Source organism: Octodon degus, unplaced genomic scaffold (assembly GCF_000260255.1).
Source record: "Octodon degus isolate 3935 unplaced genomic scaffold, OctDeg1.0 scaffold00002, whole genome shotgun sequence".
Taxonomy (NCBI): Eukaryota; Metazoa; Chordata; class Mammalia; order Rodentia; family Octodontidae; genus Octodon; species Octodon degus.
The window spans coordinates 26,983,082-26,998,497 of NW_004524578.1; the positions used below are offsets into that span (position 1 = coordinate 26,983,082).

Consider the following 15,416-nt stretch of genomic DNA (forward strand, 5'->3'; position numbering starts at 1 on the left):
CTTCCAAAGGGTTTGTGGCTCAAAAATCACTGTAATTCCAGAACTTAAGTGGTTGAGGCAGGAAGATCATGAGTTCTAGTCTCACACAACTCTGTGAGACATTGTGTCAAAATAAGAAAAAACCAAAGGGCTGGGAATGTAGCTCAGTGTGAAGGTGCTGGGTTCAATTCCCAGTACCATAAAATAACAGCAGCAACAACAACACTGCATAAGCTATCTAATTAGGCATCTCCTCAAAAGCTGATTTGAGATTTTAATCACAATTTTGTATAAAGCTGTGCATTTATTATCTTTATTTGGAAATGGAAAAAAAATTCTCTTATGCTCATCACTATGGATCAGTTCTTAATAAAAAGCACCATTTAGGGCTGGGAACGTAGCTCAGGGGTACAGTGCTTGCTTAGCATGGATGAAGTCCTTATCGCACTACTATTTTACCATTTCAGGTAGCCATAGCTATTGTCAGGCTTCTCTTAAGATTTATGGGGCTATATGGAGGAAGACAAGATTTCTAGTTTCCATTCTTTATAATTCAGCCAGAAATCTTTTCAATACTGAGATAAGACTATGTAGTTTTGCTGCTTAGAACCTTTCTATAGTTTTCATTTGTTCTTGGGATGAGCTCAAACAGATTAACATGGTTTATAAGGTAAGCTCCATGACAAAACAGAGGACTTAGACTTATTTGATGATGTACTACCAATGCTTGAACAGTACCTGGCACATAGGAGGCTGTTGAATAAGGTAGTTATTATGACACTGCAGAACAACACCTGCCCATCTCTAGCCTATAACCCTTCTTCCCTTTCTTCCTTCTGGTATATAGTTTCCCACCCTTCCACAAACAATATTTTTACTGCCTAATGCATATGAGTGCATCAGTTTCAACTTTAAGATTACTTCCTTTGGAAAGTTTTTTTCTAGACGCTCACCTTAAGTTAAGTCCCTTGTTGTACTCTCACTGCACCTTTCTGAACAACTCCTTTTGTTCCTAAGTATTTACTTAATGTCTGTTCTCCCCAAGAGATTGGACAAGTTCCATGACGACTGGTTTGGTATTTGTTTCAGTCAGGGTTGATTATCTTTGCCTAACGCAACACCTAGCAAAAAGCAGGCACTCAGGATAAATCTGATGTTATAAATAACTCAGTGAATGAATCAATAAGATGACAAAGAGAGCAAGAGAAAGGTGATTCCATTTCTACATAGTAATACATTTAACAAGTACCCTTCTGTGCAAGGAACAGAATTTATTACACATTGTACGATTATGATGGTGATGAAGACCACAATCTGCTCAATCTTGATTACCTGAGAAGTGTCAATTGATGTACTTTTCTCATTTTCTTTGGTAGCTCTGTTTAACATAAATAAAATTGTTTCACTCAATGCAATGACAGAATTTTGTTCAATGACAAAGATCTTAATTTCTACCTTTTAGGATCTCACCAATTATATCCTTTAACTTATAACATCACTAGAAAAGTAAATGAATTTATAAAACAACATTAATATGAACTTAAGCCAACAGCTTGATTTCTTGAATTTTCTTAACCCATTAAAATACATTTATCAATTTTTTATTAAAAATGTAACACTTGTTCACAATAGTTCACCAAAACGTAAGTAAACAAGGTAGTACACAATGGCACTCATCCCTCAGTGTCATTCTAATACACAATAACATGATGCAGTCTTCCAGAAAGATTGTCTTTATTCTTCCGCCCACAACTGCATTTGAGAGTTTGTCTCCCCACATTCTTAACAACACTGGATTTGTCAACCTTTTGGGTCCTTATCATTCTAAAAATTTAGAAAAAATAATGCATTTCCATTTTCATTTCTGTGATCAGTAATGACGCAGACTACCTTTTTATGTATTTAATGGTACTTCCATTCCTCTGTAAACTGTTTATTCATATTCACTATGCATTAATTTTATCTTCAGTGTTAAACATACCATGTAGATAAAAGAGTAGACAGTGTATTCAAAGAGCTCAAAGAATAACAATAAACAACTTTGATACACCATTAAGTTTAAGCCACCAGAACAGCTTGTTCCTTTGGAGTGTCTGTGTACTTATCTTCAAATGCACCTGTCTCTGTCTTTCCTGAAGAAGTAATTGCTCTATGAAATTCAGTGTTAATAATTCCTGATGTTTTATTTCCACATATACATGAATCTTCAAAGAAAATAATTTGGTTTTTACCTTTACATTTTTATATAAATAAAACTATACTATAATATTCTTTTGTGACACACTTTTTCTCACTCAATATGCAATTCTTTTACACTTTTTGCTTTTTTAAAAATTTTTTTATTTTGTGGTACCAGAGATTGAACTCAGGACCTTGCGCTTGCCAGGCAGGTGCTTATGCTGCTGAGCAATATGTCTGGCTCTTTTTGCCTTTTTGAGACAGGATTTTGCTATGCAGTTCAGGTTGGCCTAGAACTCACTTTAGCTGAGGCTGGCTTTAAATTCCCAGTGATCCTCCTGCCTCAGCTTCCTGAGTGCTTTGATTACAGTTGTGCGCTGTCATGCCAGGCTAATATATGAATACCTGTAGTTTGTATTAAAATTTGGGTATTCTTTTGCATATCGATTCAGATAAGCTCTGTATTTTGCATGTGAGTTTTTAATTCTTATATATCATTAACATTTCCCTTATACATATAAAAGTTTTCTTGTATCTGTTTTTTTTTTTTTTTTTTTTTTTTTGACAGAACCGGGGATTGAACTCAGATCCTTGCGTTTGCCAGTCAAGCGCTTATCCTACTGAGCCATCTCCCCGGCCCCTCTTGTATCTGTTAAAGCTTTATAATTTTTAAAAAAGTAATAGACTTAGCAAGGATCCTACCACTGAGCTACATCCCTGGCCCCTTAGAAAATAAGGCACTTTTAATATTAATATTTTGAAATAAAACTAAGCCAAATATCAAAAAGTTACTATGTAAAAATAATGAACGTTAAATGCACTAAATAATATGTTTACTATTATGATAAAATAAGAACCGTAAACTGGAAAATATAAAAGCTGTAACTGATAAAAAAATGGAAGAAGAATCTCCCGCCTTATCATTACTTTCTAATTAAGTGAACTGGAACAAACAACTGTGATCAAGTGCATGGCCCCAAAAAACTCTAACTATTCAAATCTTGATTATTAATAATATTTTAAGGGAGTAAAGTGACATTCTGAAGACATGCTACTTCACATAACACTTGTCAAAACTGTGCTTATTTAGAAGTGTGTATAAGGTAGACTATGACAGAACAATGTGTCTAAAGTGTAAAATTCTCAAAAGTTTGGAATCATTTTTGTCATAAAGCCTATATTCATCTGTACAGATGAAAAGATGAACTTTCTCAGAATAATAACACAGTAAATAAGTGAAAGCTTTTTGTTTTCCACAGTACTGGTGATATGATGGAATACAGGGGTGGCCCACCACTAAGCTACATCCCAGCCCTTCTTATTTATTTATTTATATATTCATTTTTTGAGACAGAATCTTACTAAGTTGCACTGATGGGACTCAAATTTGCTATTCTCCTGCCTCAACATTCTTTAGTGCTGGAATTACAGGTGCGCATCACTGTGCCTGGCTGGAAAACTGACTTTCTGTGATGATTTGTTATGTACTTAGGAACTGGTATTTGTAATCAGGTTTTTATGTGTTAAGTAATGTGTAAAAATACCTTTGCTTGGGAGGGCTCTGTAGGTGCTCAAAGTATAACTGTCCCAGGGAATTTATGCTCATTACAACCTCTTTTTCAGATACCAAGTCTATCTTGAACGGGTTTGCTGTGACTTCACACTTCAGATTTCCTTTTTCATCAGACAGTATCAGATTACCTGTATCCCCAGAGCAAGAAGTCAGCCTAGAAAACAAAGCAGGAAAAGAAAAACAAATTTGTAGTTTTACATGGTTCTACTTAGTTTTCAATTCAAATTAAATAGATAGGGCAATAAAAAACTATCATTCAGAGCATAAGCTTTGGCATTAGAAAGTTTGGATTGAACGTGTCTACCAGGATAACAAAGTTATCAGTCTTTCTAGGTCTGTTTCCTTCTCTGTAAAGGACAAATAATAAAAGAAACAAAAAATAAGTTTTTGGAGAGAATTGAGTGAGACTGTGTCTGTAAAGCACTTGGCACAAGGTCTAACACATATACACTTAAAAAAATTGAACTGTCATCATAATTAACTGTCTATAAAGTTAAGTATACTGGTACATAGAATTTAAACACTGTTTTTCTTTCTCATTCCAATAAATTCAGAAACTGAGGAAATAAAATAGATTGGATTCAGAGGGAGACAAAAATAGGTCAGTTTTTACTTAACTATTTATTGCCTGACTGGCATCAGACTCTAATTTGACACAGATGTTAGGATGATTTGGCTCCTCAGGAGATAAGCTTAGAAAAAGCACTCAAAATCCCTCAGTGGTCTATGTATCTCCTTTGTCTAGAGTACTATCACCCTCATAAATAGTCATAGGACTCTAGTGATTTTTGGGAGGAATGGTTTATGTCCTCCCCCCCACACCCCGCCCGGCTAGTTTAAGGATGCCCTAATATTAAGGGACCTTATGACTGAGCTATGCCCCCAGCCTTTCCTATTTTAAATTCTGAGACAGGTCTTGTGAAATTGTTCAGCTTGGGCTTGAACTTGTGATCTTCCAGATAGCTGGGATTATAGGTATGTACTATCATGCCTGATTAAGTTTGTGTTACTATTTTATCCATTTAGTCCTTATCCATGGATTCTAGGCTTTCCCTTCAATCAAGATACCTGGGTCCTGGTAACTAACTCTGCCTACTGTTGGTTGAGGGGCTGTGTCTCACTGTTCATAAAATCTGGACAGAATTCTTTGGATTCTTCCATTCACTAAGAACTTAGTCTAACCATTCTAGGCTAATGGACCCCAGGACAAATTGTTAACTGTCCTGAAGATCAGACCACTTTTGTGAGCCATGTGGGCCCTATGATAAATATGAAATTGTCTTTCTTGTCTCTGAACTAAATGTTGCTAGCTTTGTTCTGCTATCCAGGGTCTTATCTTTACTGAAATAAGAGAACCCACTTTACCACCATCATTTCCTTCACTATGTCAGAACCCAAAAGAAAGATACCCACTACAGTGCTTTCCAAGTGTTCTAATACCCATGTATTTCTCAATCAAGGGGTATCTTATGGATCCTCTTGCAAAAGGGCTCGGCACTATGTGACCTGGCTATATGTCACAAATCTACTTCCACATCTTTATCTTTTTAAGTCCATGGATCATTTCTTCTACACTGTGTTATGGAATCTATATATATTAACTTCAGTTAGAATCCATAGCTGATTTAAGTTTGTAGTTAACTAAGGAAACAATGTATGCCACTTTTAGCTCCCCAAGCTAGCATAACAAATCTGTATTCTGTAGTACATGTGCCTGTATCAATAAATTGCCTGATCTAAAATTATTCTTCCCTTCTGGCCTAGAAATCCTCCAAAAACTATTTCTCTGCATGTATCTCACATGTTTACCATTATAAAACCGTACAATTCTTCCTGCATGCAATTTTTTTCTTCCTGGGTTTAGCTATAATAGGTTCTCTGTACAAGAGGTGGTATGATTGACAATGGGTATAAAGGCACTGAAGGATAGTAAGGGTGAGGAAGAAGGAACACTGAAAGCCCTCTGCATGGTCTGTTGTAGATAAGGTCAACATAGGGTGGGTATTCAAGCAAGGCAGGATCACTTCCATCAGGCAGAGCAGGAGGAAGTGCTGCTGGAATGGGAAGTTCACTGGAGTTTAATATACTCAGAGTCATCCAAAGATTCCTGAATGTTGCCATTCAATTCTAACAGATCTTAATTTTTTCCAGTTAACCCATACATTCAAAGACCTGAAGAGGCTATGATTTGAATTTATGGTCTAATTTAGGCACCTGCAGTATCCAAATTGTGTATCTGATTGTCAGTTACAAGGACCCTGTGGCTATAAGAGATCTGAGAGACTTACAGGAAAGTCACAGAAATTCATTAGTTTTCTGACAATGCCATGAATTAAGAATTTTATTTTATTTCTGTATTTTAGGTAAGGGCCTACAGGGTGTTTAGGGTCTCACTACTAGATCGGACTCATCGTAATCCACCTGTTTACAGCCTCCCAAGAGCTGGGATTACAGGTGCTCACCACCACGCCCAGTCTCATTTGCCCTCTCTGGCGTGTTCTAGGGCAGGGCTGACATGGCAGGCCTGGGAATGGAACTTCTGGGTTTTAATCCATTGAGCTATTTGGCTGGCCCTGAATTAAGAATTTTAAATCCTGTGAATATTGTTTTCTTCTGTTAAACTCTTTAGGGATGCTAAAACCAGTCAATCCACTTCAGATTGTGTGTGTGTGTGTGTGTGTGTGTGTGTGTGTGTGTGGTACTGGGAATCAAATTCAGGACTTTGTACTTGCCAGGCAGGTACTTATACCACAGGGATATCTCCCATCCTCTTACTTCAAAATTTCGAATGCTAAAGGACAATCATAACTTGCTATGATCCTGCCACTTAGTCTGTTCCAAAAGATACTTTATTTTAGTTGACCATGTGTAGTAGTTAAGTAACTTGGTCATTTAATCCCATGGTTTATTATTAGTTATGTCAGCTTGCTAGTACTGCCATAACAAAATATCACAGACTACACGGTTTAAACAGGAGAAATCTATTTTGTTACATTATGTAGCTTAAATAAGGTCATAGTTTATTTGGAGGCCTGTCTTTGTGGCTTGCAGATGGCTGCTGTATTCTGTCCTCACATGACTGTCCTCTGTGTGTATGGGGTGGGGGTGGGACATTTAATCTCTTTTTATAAGGATACTCATCATAATGGGTTAGGGCTCACCCTACTGACCTCATTTTAACTTAATTGCCTCTTTGTTGTTGTTTTCATTCTTTTGAGACAGGGTCTCACTATGTAGTTTAGGCTGCCCTTGAGCTATGTAGCCCAGGCTGGCCTCAATTCATGATGACCTTCCTGCTTCCTCCTGAGTGTTGGTATTACAATGTGCTCCACCACACCCACCTTCTGAATTACCTTTTTAAAGTCCTTAGCTCTGAATTATGGTACTCATTTTGAAGTTTCTCCTTTCAATTTTTGGGGAGACACAATTCTGCCCATGATACTAATACTGCAACCTTTACTGGTAATTAGGTCCTTGTTGCCTTCAAATCTAAATAAATCAGCAGGTCAATTCTACATTTCTATTTTTAAAGGTCTGTTGTTTATACTCACTTCTGATACCAACTATTATATCAAATAGGGTTCAACTGTCAATAACAGAAACAAGTCTGAATAGTTTATTTTTATCTTGAAAAACACATCTTTATTTTAGTGTATTTGAATGACAATGTTGTCAGATCTGAATAGAGAAAGTGACTTGGGGGAGAAAGAGAAGTAAAAATGACAGAAAGGAAACTGAAGTACAACTAATGGTGGGAGTTAGGGGAGAATGACAGTTATTACCCAGATAACAAATAAAAATAAATGAATTTTGGCTGAAATATTTCACTAAGGTATAATTGTGCCTATTTTACTCATTTTTATTAGGCTTAAATGCCAGGAAAGTGTTACTATTTGGTCTACTCTCATTATTAAAATAAATTTTATAATGTTCTCAAGCATCCATCTATCATATTAGGAAATAAGCTGTTTTTTCTTTTTTCCTTCAAATATGATAGAAGAAATTAGATAAACTAATGTAATGCAATTTATTATATTTTCTCCATTATAAAAGAATATATAATTTCTTAGAAAAATTTTGAAAAGTAGGAAAAAAATTACATTTTTCCACCCAAAGAAAACCAATTTTAACATTTTAACAAATTTTCTTTCCCCTTTTCTTCCTTTATTTAAAGTTATAAGTTTAAACTTATATTTTGCTAAGCATTAGAGTATCCAGAGTTCAATAATAGCGGTATCATTATTTCCCTCCAGATTGAAAAGGAGCAACAAAATGCTTTATAAATCTTTAGTTCATGCATCTTGCTCTGAATCCAACAGCAATAACTGCTTTAGTCTGAACTGAGTAAATTTCAACCTTGAATTTCTCACTGAACTCTAGATACTTTATACAGAAAATAAATGCCTCATTATTAGGGATTAATTGCTTACAACATCATCGAAGGGATTGAAGTAGTTAATTTCATTCTAGACATTCAGTAATGATTCCTAGAACAATACTGCTTAAACTGGGCTTGATGGTACACTCCTGTAAACCCAGCACTCAGGAGGCTGAAGCAAGAGAATCACAAATTTGAAGCTGGCCTGGGCTACACAGTAAGTTCCTGACATATATAGCATGACACATTTCAAAAAACTGAAACACAAACAAAGAAAAAAAATAAAAATAAAATACTGAGTAACTGTATGAACAACAGAACTTGTATTAAGTTGGGCGTGTGATACATTCCTGTAATCCTAGTACTTGGGAGGCTCAAGTAGGATTGGCTTGAATTTGAGGTCTGCCTGGGCTACATAAGGAATTAAAGCCCAGCCTGGACTACAGAGTGAAACTGTTTCAAAAGACAACAATAAAAAAGAACTTCTCTTTTGACTACAATCAAGAAATTGGAGAATCAGAGGTCATTGTAACTAATACAGGGCTCCAGAATCATGCTATTTTAGCTATAGTATGAAGATCAGGAAACTATGGTCCTAACTAATATGCTTAGAGCCAGCCTACAGCCATCAGATCTATACAAAGAAAACAGGGAGTCAGATGCTGAAATTTTCTGTAAAAGCATATGATTGGTGGAAACAGAATTATACTAGAAACTCTAGCTATAAGGAAATCTAAGAAATGGAGGAAGTTTTAGCTTTTGAGTTACCATAGTAGCCAAAGCCTTTAGAAAGAGGATGGAACAAAAACAGACTAATAGATCACATTTATAAAACAACACTAATATCATCCTGGCCCTAAAAAAGCAAATATGGCACAGAAAAAATAGAGCAATTTTTACTTAAAGACACAGATATGAAATTATTAACAGATCTACTAGCAAAGTGAATCCCCCAGCATAAGAAAAAATAATATAATTACACGATTATACATATGCAATGACTCATTTGTCAAACTGCAAAGCTTTCAGAGTAGTCTCTTTTTAAATTGCTGTTTCCAGGCTGGCGAGATAGCTCAGTGGACTAAGCAGCTACTCTGGCAAGCACAGAGACTAGGTTTCGATCCCCAGTCCCGCATGCCCTTCTGGTCCCACCCCTGGGTGTGCTGGGCCGGACTGAGTCCGGGCGAATGCCTATAATCCCAGCACTGGGAAGGCTGAAAACAGGAGGATCACTAGGCGTCCGAGCTGTGTAGTAAGACTCTGTACAAAATACATAAATGAAAGAAAAAAAAAATTCCTGTTCTTAGATTGTTAGCAATGAATAAATGGATATATTTTAAATTTATGATGGTTCTATCTACTGAATACATTTGTCCTTTTTATTTCTTGAACTTTCATTATATTTTCAAGGGAAATGATCTGCATAAAACTATTATAATGAAATAATTAATATTAAAGTATCTTGCATAATTTTATTTCCTTAGTGAAATGAGAAAAATCTGAATAGGCCAAACTAAATTGAAGTCTAACTGGAAAGTATAGGGAGAACTGATAAAGATTTCATAGGTAGTTAAAAATGCTTTAGTCCCTAATGATCTTTTTTTCACTTAGACATTGATTATTAATTTATCTCTGACTCTAAGTAAAATTACATGTTAGTCTTCTGAGAATACTCTTAATTAAAAGTGAGCCAGTCTAACTATATACTGTAAATTGCTATAAGCATGAGAGTTTGATGAGTGTATTAGGTCCCTGGAGCCATGCTGTTAATCTGAGGAAATAGATTTTCTGCCTAGTTGTTTTGAAAGTCTGGCTAATAAGATGCTTTTACTGTGAGAAGGTCAAGTCTCAAAGCTCTTTCTCCATTAATAGATACTGATGAGTTAAATAGTGGATGAAGAAAAACTGGAATGTGTAACATACAAAATGGATATATTTATCCTCATATAATTAAATACTAATGCTGAAAATGATTATGGATTTGAATGTATAAAATAGGAGGCACATACAAAATCTACTCGAGGTATGGAAAAAGAACATACTAAGGGTGTATCTAAGACATCCACGCCTTGGCTTACCTTACAGTGTTCAGCTTGCTGATAAGGACATCAGAAACCTCATACCTGGGTTTCAGTGGAGTTTTTTCATTGATCTTAAGCCTGAGAATGTTTCTCTCTATACCATAAACTTCAGCCAGGAGAGGAAGCTGGGAACAGATAAGTAAGATTAGCTTCAACAGAGTGCCCCAATAATAATTTGTTTTAGTTGTCAAATTACAAAAATTTTACCATTATTATAAGCCAAGCAAACTGGAGAACAATGGCAATAATAAAAACAACAAGCCCCTCAATCTATGTATGTACTTTATCAGCTATAGCTCTAATTGCAAATGAAATACCTCCGTGTGTTTCATGGATAGGTTCTATGGATAAACATATACTTGTTCAAGACAGAATATACAGAGTGAAAGGGATTTCTGTTAATAATTAGTATACTAGATAATAGGCACAAGGTGGAATTAGCTTTGGAAAACTGGGATATACACATCTATATCTATATATCTATGTATATATATCTATATATACATATATAGATGATTTAAAAGTAATAGGTTTTTCAAACTAGACTAACTAGATTCCAGCTGAATAAAAAAGTTAGGATAGAAGGCTACAGAAAAGAAAAGAACAATGCAATGACTTTCGGGGTTCTCTGGTGGAGGATGAAATGAAGCTTGCTACTCTAAAACCAAAAAGATTTGTAACTGGGAATAGGACCAGAGAGCATTCTCGGTGGGGCTTGGATATTTAGGTAAAATTCTAAATATGGATGGATGATACATACAACATAGAATCAAGAAGAGAGTAAGTTTGGAAAATAAAACATAAAACAAGATGAATGAACTCCAGTGTAACAGAAATGGCTAGGGCCTGGGGAGATGGCTCAGTAGAATAAGTGCTTCGGCAAGTGCAAGGGTCTGAGTTCAAACCCCGGTTCCGAAAAAAAAAACCCAAAAAACCAAAAAACAAAACACAGAAATGGCTGGACCCAGGCTACAAAATGAGTCATCAAGATCAGAGGAATTAGAGACTATGGTTTTCAATTGATGTGCCATGCCACACTAGTCTACTGTAACTTCTTTATAAAATGTGATCCATGTTTTGATTATAATTGGGGTCCTATATTATTATGTCTATTATAATGGAGGCTAAGCTGGGTAGGTACAGTGTGGTAGAAACAAGAGATAAGAAGCATGGAAAATGTCAAGAAATGACAAAAAAGGGGTCTTACTGGAAGTTTGCCTCTTGAGGATATGACAGTGACATGAGATGCAGAGTGATAAGCCAACTAGTACTATGGCTGTGGATGCTTTATCAACACTTTAAGGATTATGTTATAGGGTGATCATACTGTAATTATTACTTACATATTTAATTCTTTGCATATTTTAATTAAGTGCAGCGAGAATTCTAACACTTGAAAATGTGTCCAAGTACAAATAACGCTGGAACTCTATCAGAGTTAGTTAATCTCCCTAGTTAGACATGTATTTCTATTCTCTTACATTCAATTAAGCCAACATTATTTTGGCATTTAATATTGTGATGACTAAATTAGAAAAACTGCAATTTAGAGGAGGTAAAGCAGATGCAAAGTTTATATAAAGCATTTTATGGTAAGTGCTAAGATAGAAGGACAGATGTACTACAAAGGGAAGAATGACGAAGGAGACAGTTGAAGAGTACAAGGTGAGAAGTTTGGGACAGCTCTCTGGAGGAAAGATTTAAGTAGGTCTTCATGGAGCACTAAGACTTTAGTAAGGTTAAAAATGGACAATAACACCTAAGCACAAGGCACACAGGTTTTCTGCCTACAGACAATAAACAAACTGTATCTAGCTGTGCACTCAAGATTCTATTTTTAGTAAAATCTTCCTTTAAAAAAAAAAGCTTTGTCTGTTCTGTTGTTAAGGCTGCAATGTAGAAATCTTAATTGTATGAGAAGAGGTAACAATAATCCTGCTTTTACCATAGTGATTTATGTAAAAATCAGAGTTGAAGCTCTGTTAATTTTTTTAAAAAACTGGCCTTTGCAAGATCAGTATCCAGATTCATTCCTCTTTGGTTGTGGTGCTGGGGCCTGAATCCAGGGCATGCCAAGCACAAGCTCTACTGCTGAGCTGTACCCACCGTGAACTTTTTAGAGATGAGTGCCCAAACTGTAACCCAAGACTCACTTATTTATAGCAAATGCCAATACTGCAATTAAACTTGAATACTGAAGTTATAGTTTAGGAAAAACAACTCATACATTAACATCTTTTGTCTTAATGAGAGAAAAATAATACATGTGCGATAGGTACTGCTCTAGGCAGAAAATTCCCTTACATCTTATGCATGTTCTATGATCTGGTCAATACTGTATTTTGGGGGCCAGAGAGATGGCTCAGGAGAATAAGACCTGGCAAGTGCAAGGGTTTGATTTCAATCCCTGGTTCTGAAAAAAAAAAAAAAAAAAAAACACCCAAAACAAAACAAACTGTCTCTGTCTCTGTCTCTGTCTCTGTCTCTGTCTCTCTCTCTCTCCTCTCTCTCTCTCTCCCTTCTGAGACAGAATCTTGCTCCTCCTGCTTTAACGTCCTGAGTGCTGGGATTACAAGTATGTGCCCCAATGGGAGTTTCTCTTTATCCCTATTCTTATTTGCTATGGATATCTATGAACAAATAAATTGACAAATCTTTTCCTCCAATTAGTGATTGCAGTCAATGCTATATTTTTTATTAGCTTAATTTTTAAAAATATCATCAGACTTAAGTCTCTGGTGACACATACCTATAATCCTGGCATTCAGAAGGCAAATGCAGGAGGATTGTCATGAGTTTCAGGCTAGCCTGGGCCCAATAGTGAATTCAAGGATAGTCTGGACTACATAGCAAGGCCCTATTTCAAAACAAACAACAACAGAGCCAGGGAGGATAGCTCAGTGGCTTAAGTGCCTGCCTGGAAAGCATAAGGTTCTGAGTTCAATCCCCAGTTAAAAAAAAAAATAAATAATATATAAATAATATATAAACAATTATCTATCTGTCTATCTATCTATCTACCTACCTACTTACCTACCTACCTATCTACCTTCCTATATATACATCTATGTATTTCAATAATACATTGCAAAAAGTAAGTAGAGTTACTTGGATAAGGACAGTGGGGAGAGACTCAGTGGTCCCATCTTTAAGCCCCATCCCTTTCCTGTACTGAGCTCTGAAGTACCCTCATAGAAACCTCAGGGCTTTGTGGTTGAATTAAAAAAAAAAAAAACTCCCTTGAGGTTTCTTAACTTAGAGTCACTGCCCCACCCTTTCCTCTAAACTTGCTCTTCACATAGATAAAAAGCCTGTGTAAAACAGTAGGAGTTTCTATTTATCCCTATCCTTATTTGCTATGGAATTGTTTAGATATCTATGAACAATAAATTGACAAATCTTTTCCTCCAATTAGTGATCCTTGGAAATGACAATAAAAAAATACATTAAGAAGGTAAGTTACGGAAATTGGATTTCTAAAATTGAGAATTTAGTATTAATTCTTAGTTGGTAGAAGTAGTTCCACTCAAATGTAAATCCCAGCTCTTGGGAGGCTATAAACAGGCGGATCACTACGAGTAGTGAGACCCTGAACACCCTTTAAACCCTTCCCTAAAATACAAAAAAAAAAAAAAAAATCCCTTTTCCTATCTTAGCTCTCACACTCCATAAAGACAATTAAAATGTGGCAGCTTGTCATTTCTGTAAGTCTAGCTTTTATAAGGCCATATGAGTAAAAATATGAGATGCTTTGTAAAAACTATAGTGGTAGAGATAGTTTTGGTTATGTGTTTGTTATGGTTTGTATCTAGTTGTCCCCCCAAAGCCTTATGTAAATCATGGGGTGGTTGCACTTGAGGAGCAGCCCCTGCTAGAGGGGCAGGGCCAAAGGACCAGGGCGGGGCTTGAGGGGTGGGGCCAGAGAGGCGTGAACCGTTAAACTGACAGCCTGTGCCTCCCTACCCACCCCACCAAGCATGGTGGTCTCTCTTGGAGGTACGGAGCAGATCATCTTAGACGCGGCAGCGCCCCACTCTCTCTTCCAGACCTGTAGTGCAGGACAGCTGTGTCTCGAGGTCTTGCTAGGTAATTCAGGCTGCTTTAAACTATAAAATCGCCAGTAATTGTGAGCTAAATAAACCTTTCCTTCCCTAAGCTTGAGAGTTAGGTATTTGTCCCAGCAACTAGAGAAGAATAAGTAATACAGTATTCAAGTAGAAGATAGATAATAATTATACTGAAACAACTTATATAGACCTGGGAATCACAACTGGTAGAGACTATAACTGAGTTAACAGAACAACCATAGAGTATTTAAATGGGTATTAAGAAGGGAAATTATGATTCTATCAACTCTTCCTTGGTGGGCAGATCTTACTTTTCCTTTGGCAATAATGATTTTTGTTGTCTCATCATTGTTTTTCTGTCCCTTCCTCTCTTTCCCCTTCCCTAGTTCCCCTTTCCATATGAACATTTTCTTCCTGTTTCACAATATCTAATACATATCTTGGTCCTTATTTATACTTTCAGTTTCTTGCACTAGGAAACAATACAGTATTTACACAAGTGTGTCTGATTCATTTCACTTACGAGAATCGCCTCAAAGTGCATCCAATTAGTAAGAAATGGCTCAGGCTTATCCTTCTTTGCGAGAGAGTAGTACCCCATTGTATAAAACTCCCCATATCTTCTTTATCCACTTTTAGTTGATGGGTATATGGGTTGTTTCCAAGATTTAGCTATTACAAACTGTGTCCTATGGAAATATTTGAATTTACAGTTTGTTCTAAGGGGGTCCAGAAATTTCACAATCTTGGGAGCTATGTTGCTGACACTCCTGATAATTTCTGAGTCAGACTACATCCTGCATTGAGATCCTGTGGGTCCTCCCACAGTGTAAATTATTCCCCCCCGAAGAGCTCCAGATCTATGGGGCTTTGGTGCTTCACCTGATCGCAACAGCATTGTCTCTCATGCAGTCGGGATCCAAAGGGAGAGAAAGTGACATATGGTCATGTGAAAGGGTATATAGGAGTCTATCAGAACTGCACTGGCACTGTGTGATGTTGAGAATTTTCATTTTGGCTCTTCGCTGATATTTAGAATAATTCTGTTTCATTTACTTTGTTTCAATGTGTCTTCATGAAAGTAGATCATTGTGGAGACTGAATATACTAAACCTCTCTAAGGACAGATGAAGATTCTTTTTTTTTTTTTAATTTTATTT

At 36.3% G+C, this 15,416-nt stretch overlaps 1 protein-coding gene across 1 annotated transcript in view; it reads right to left on the reverse strand.

Moving 5' to 3' along the window:
* Ganc (glucosidase alpha, neutral C) overlaps nucleotides 1-15,416 on the reverse strand; it is a 68,593-nt gene that overhangs the window by 46,137 nt on the left and 7,040 nt on the right. Inside the window, exons 4-6 of the mRNA XM_004623508.2 lie at nucleotides 10,187-10,314; nucleotides 3,702-3,884; nucleotides 1,312-1,357 (exon numbers count right to left, since the gene is read on the reverse strand). Of these exons, the coding sequence (XP_004623565.1) occupies nucleotides 1,312-1,357; nucleotides 3,702-3,884; nucleotides 10,187-10,314 (357 nt within the window). The remainder of the gene's footprint in view (nucleotides 1-1,311; nucleotides 1,358-3,701; nucleotides 3,885-10,186; nucleotides 10,315-15,416) is intronic.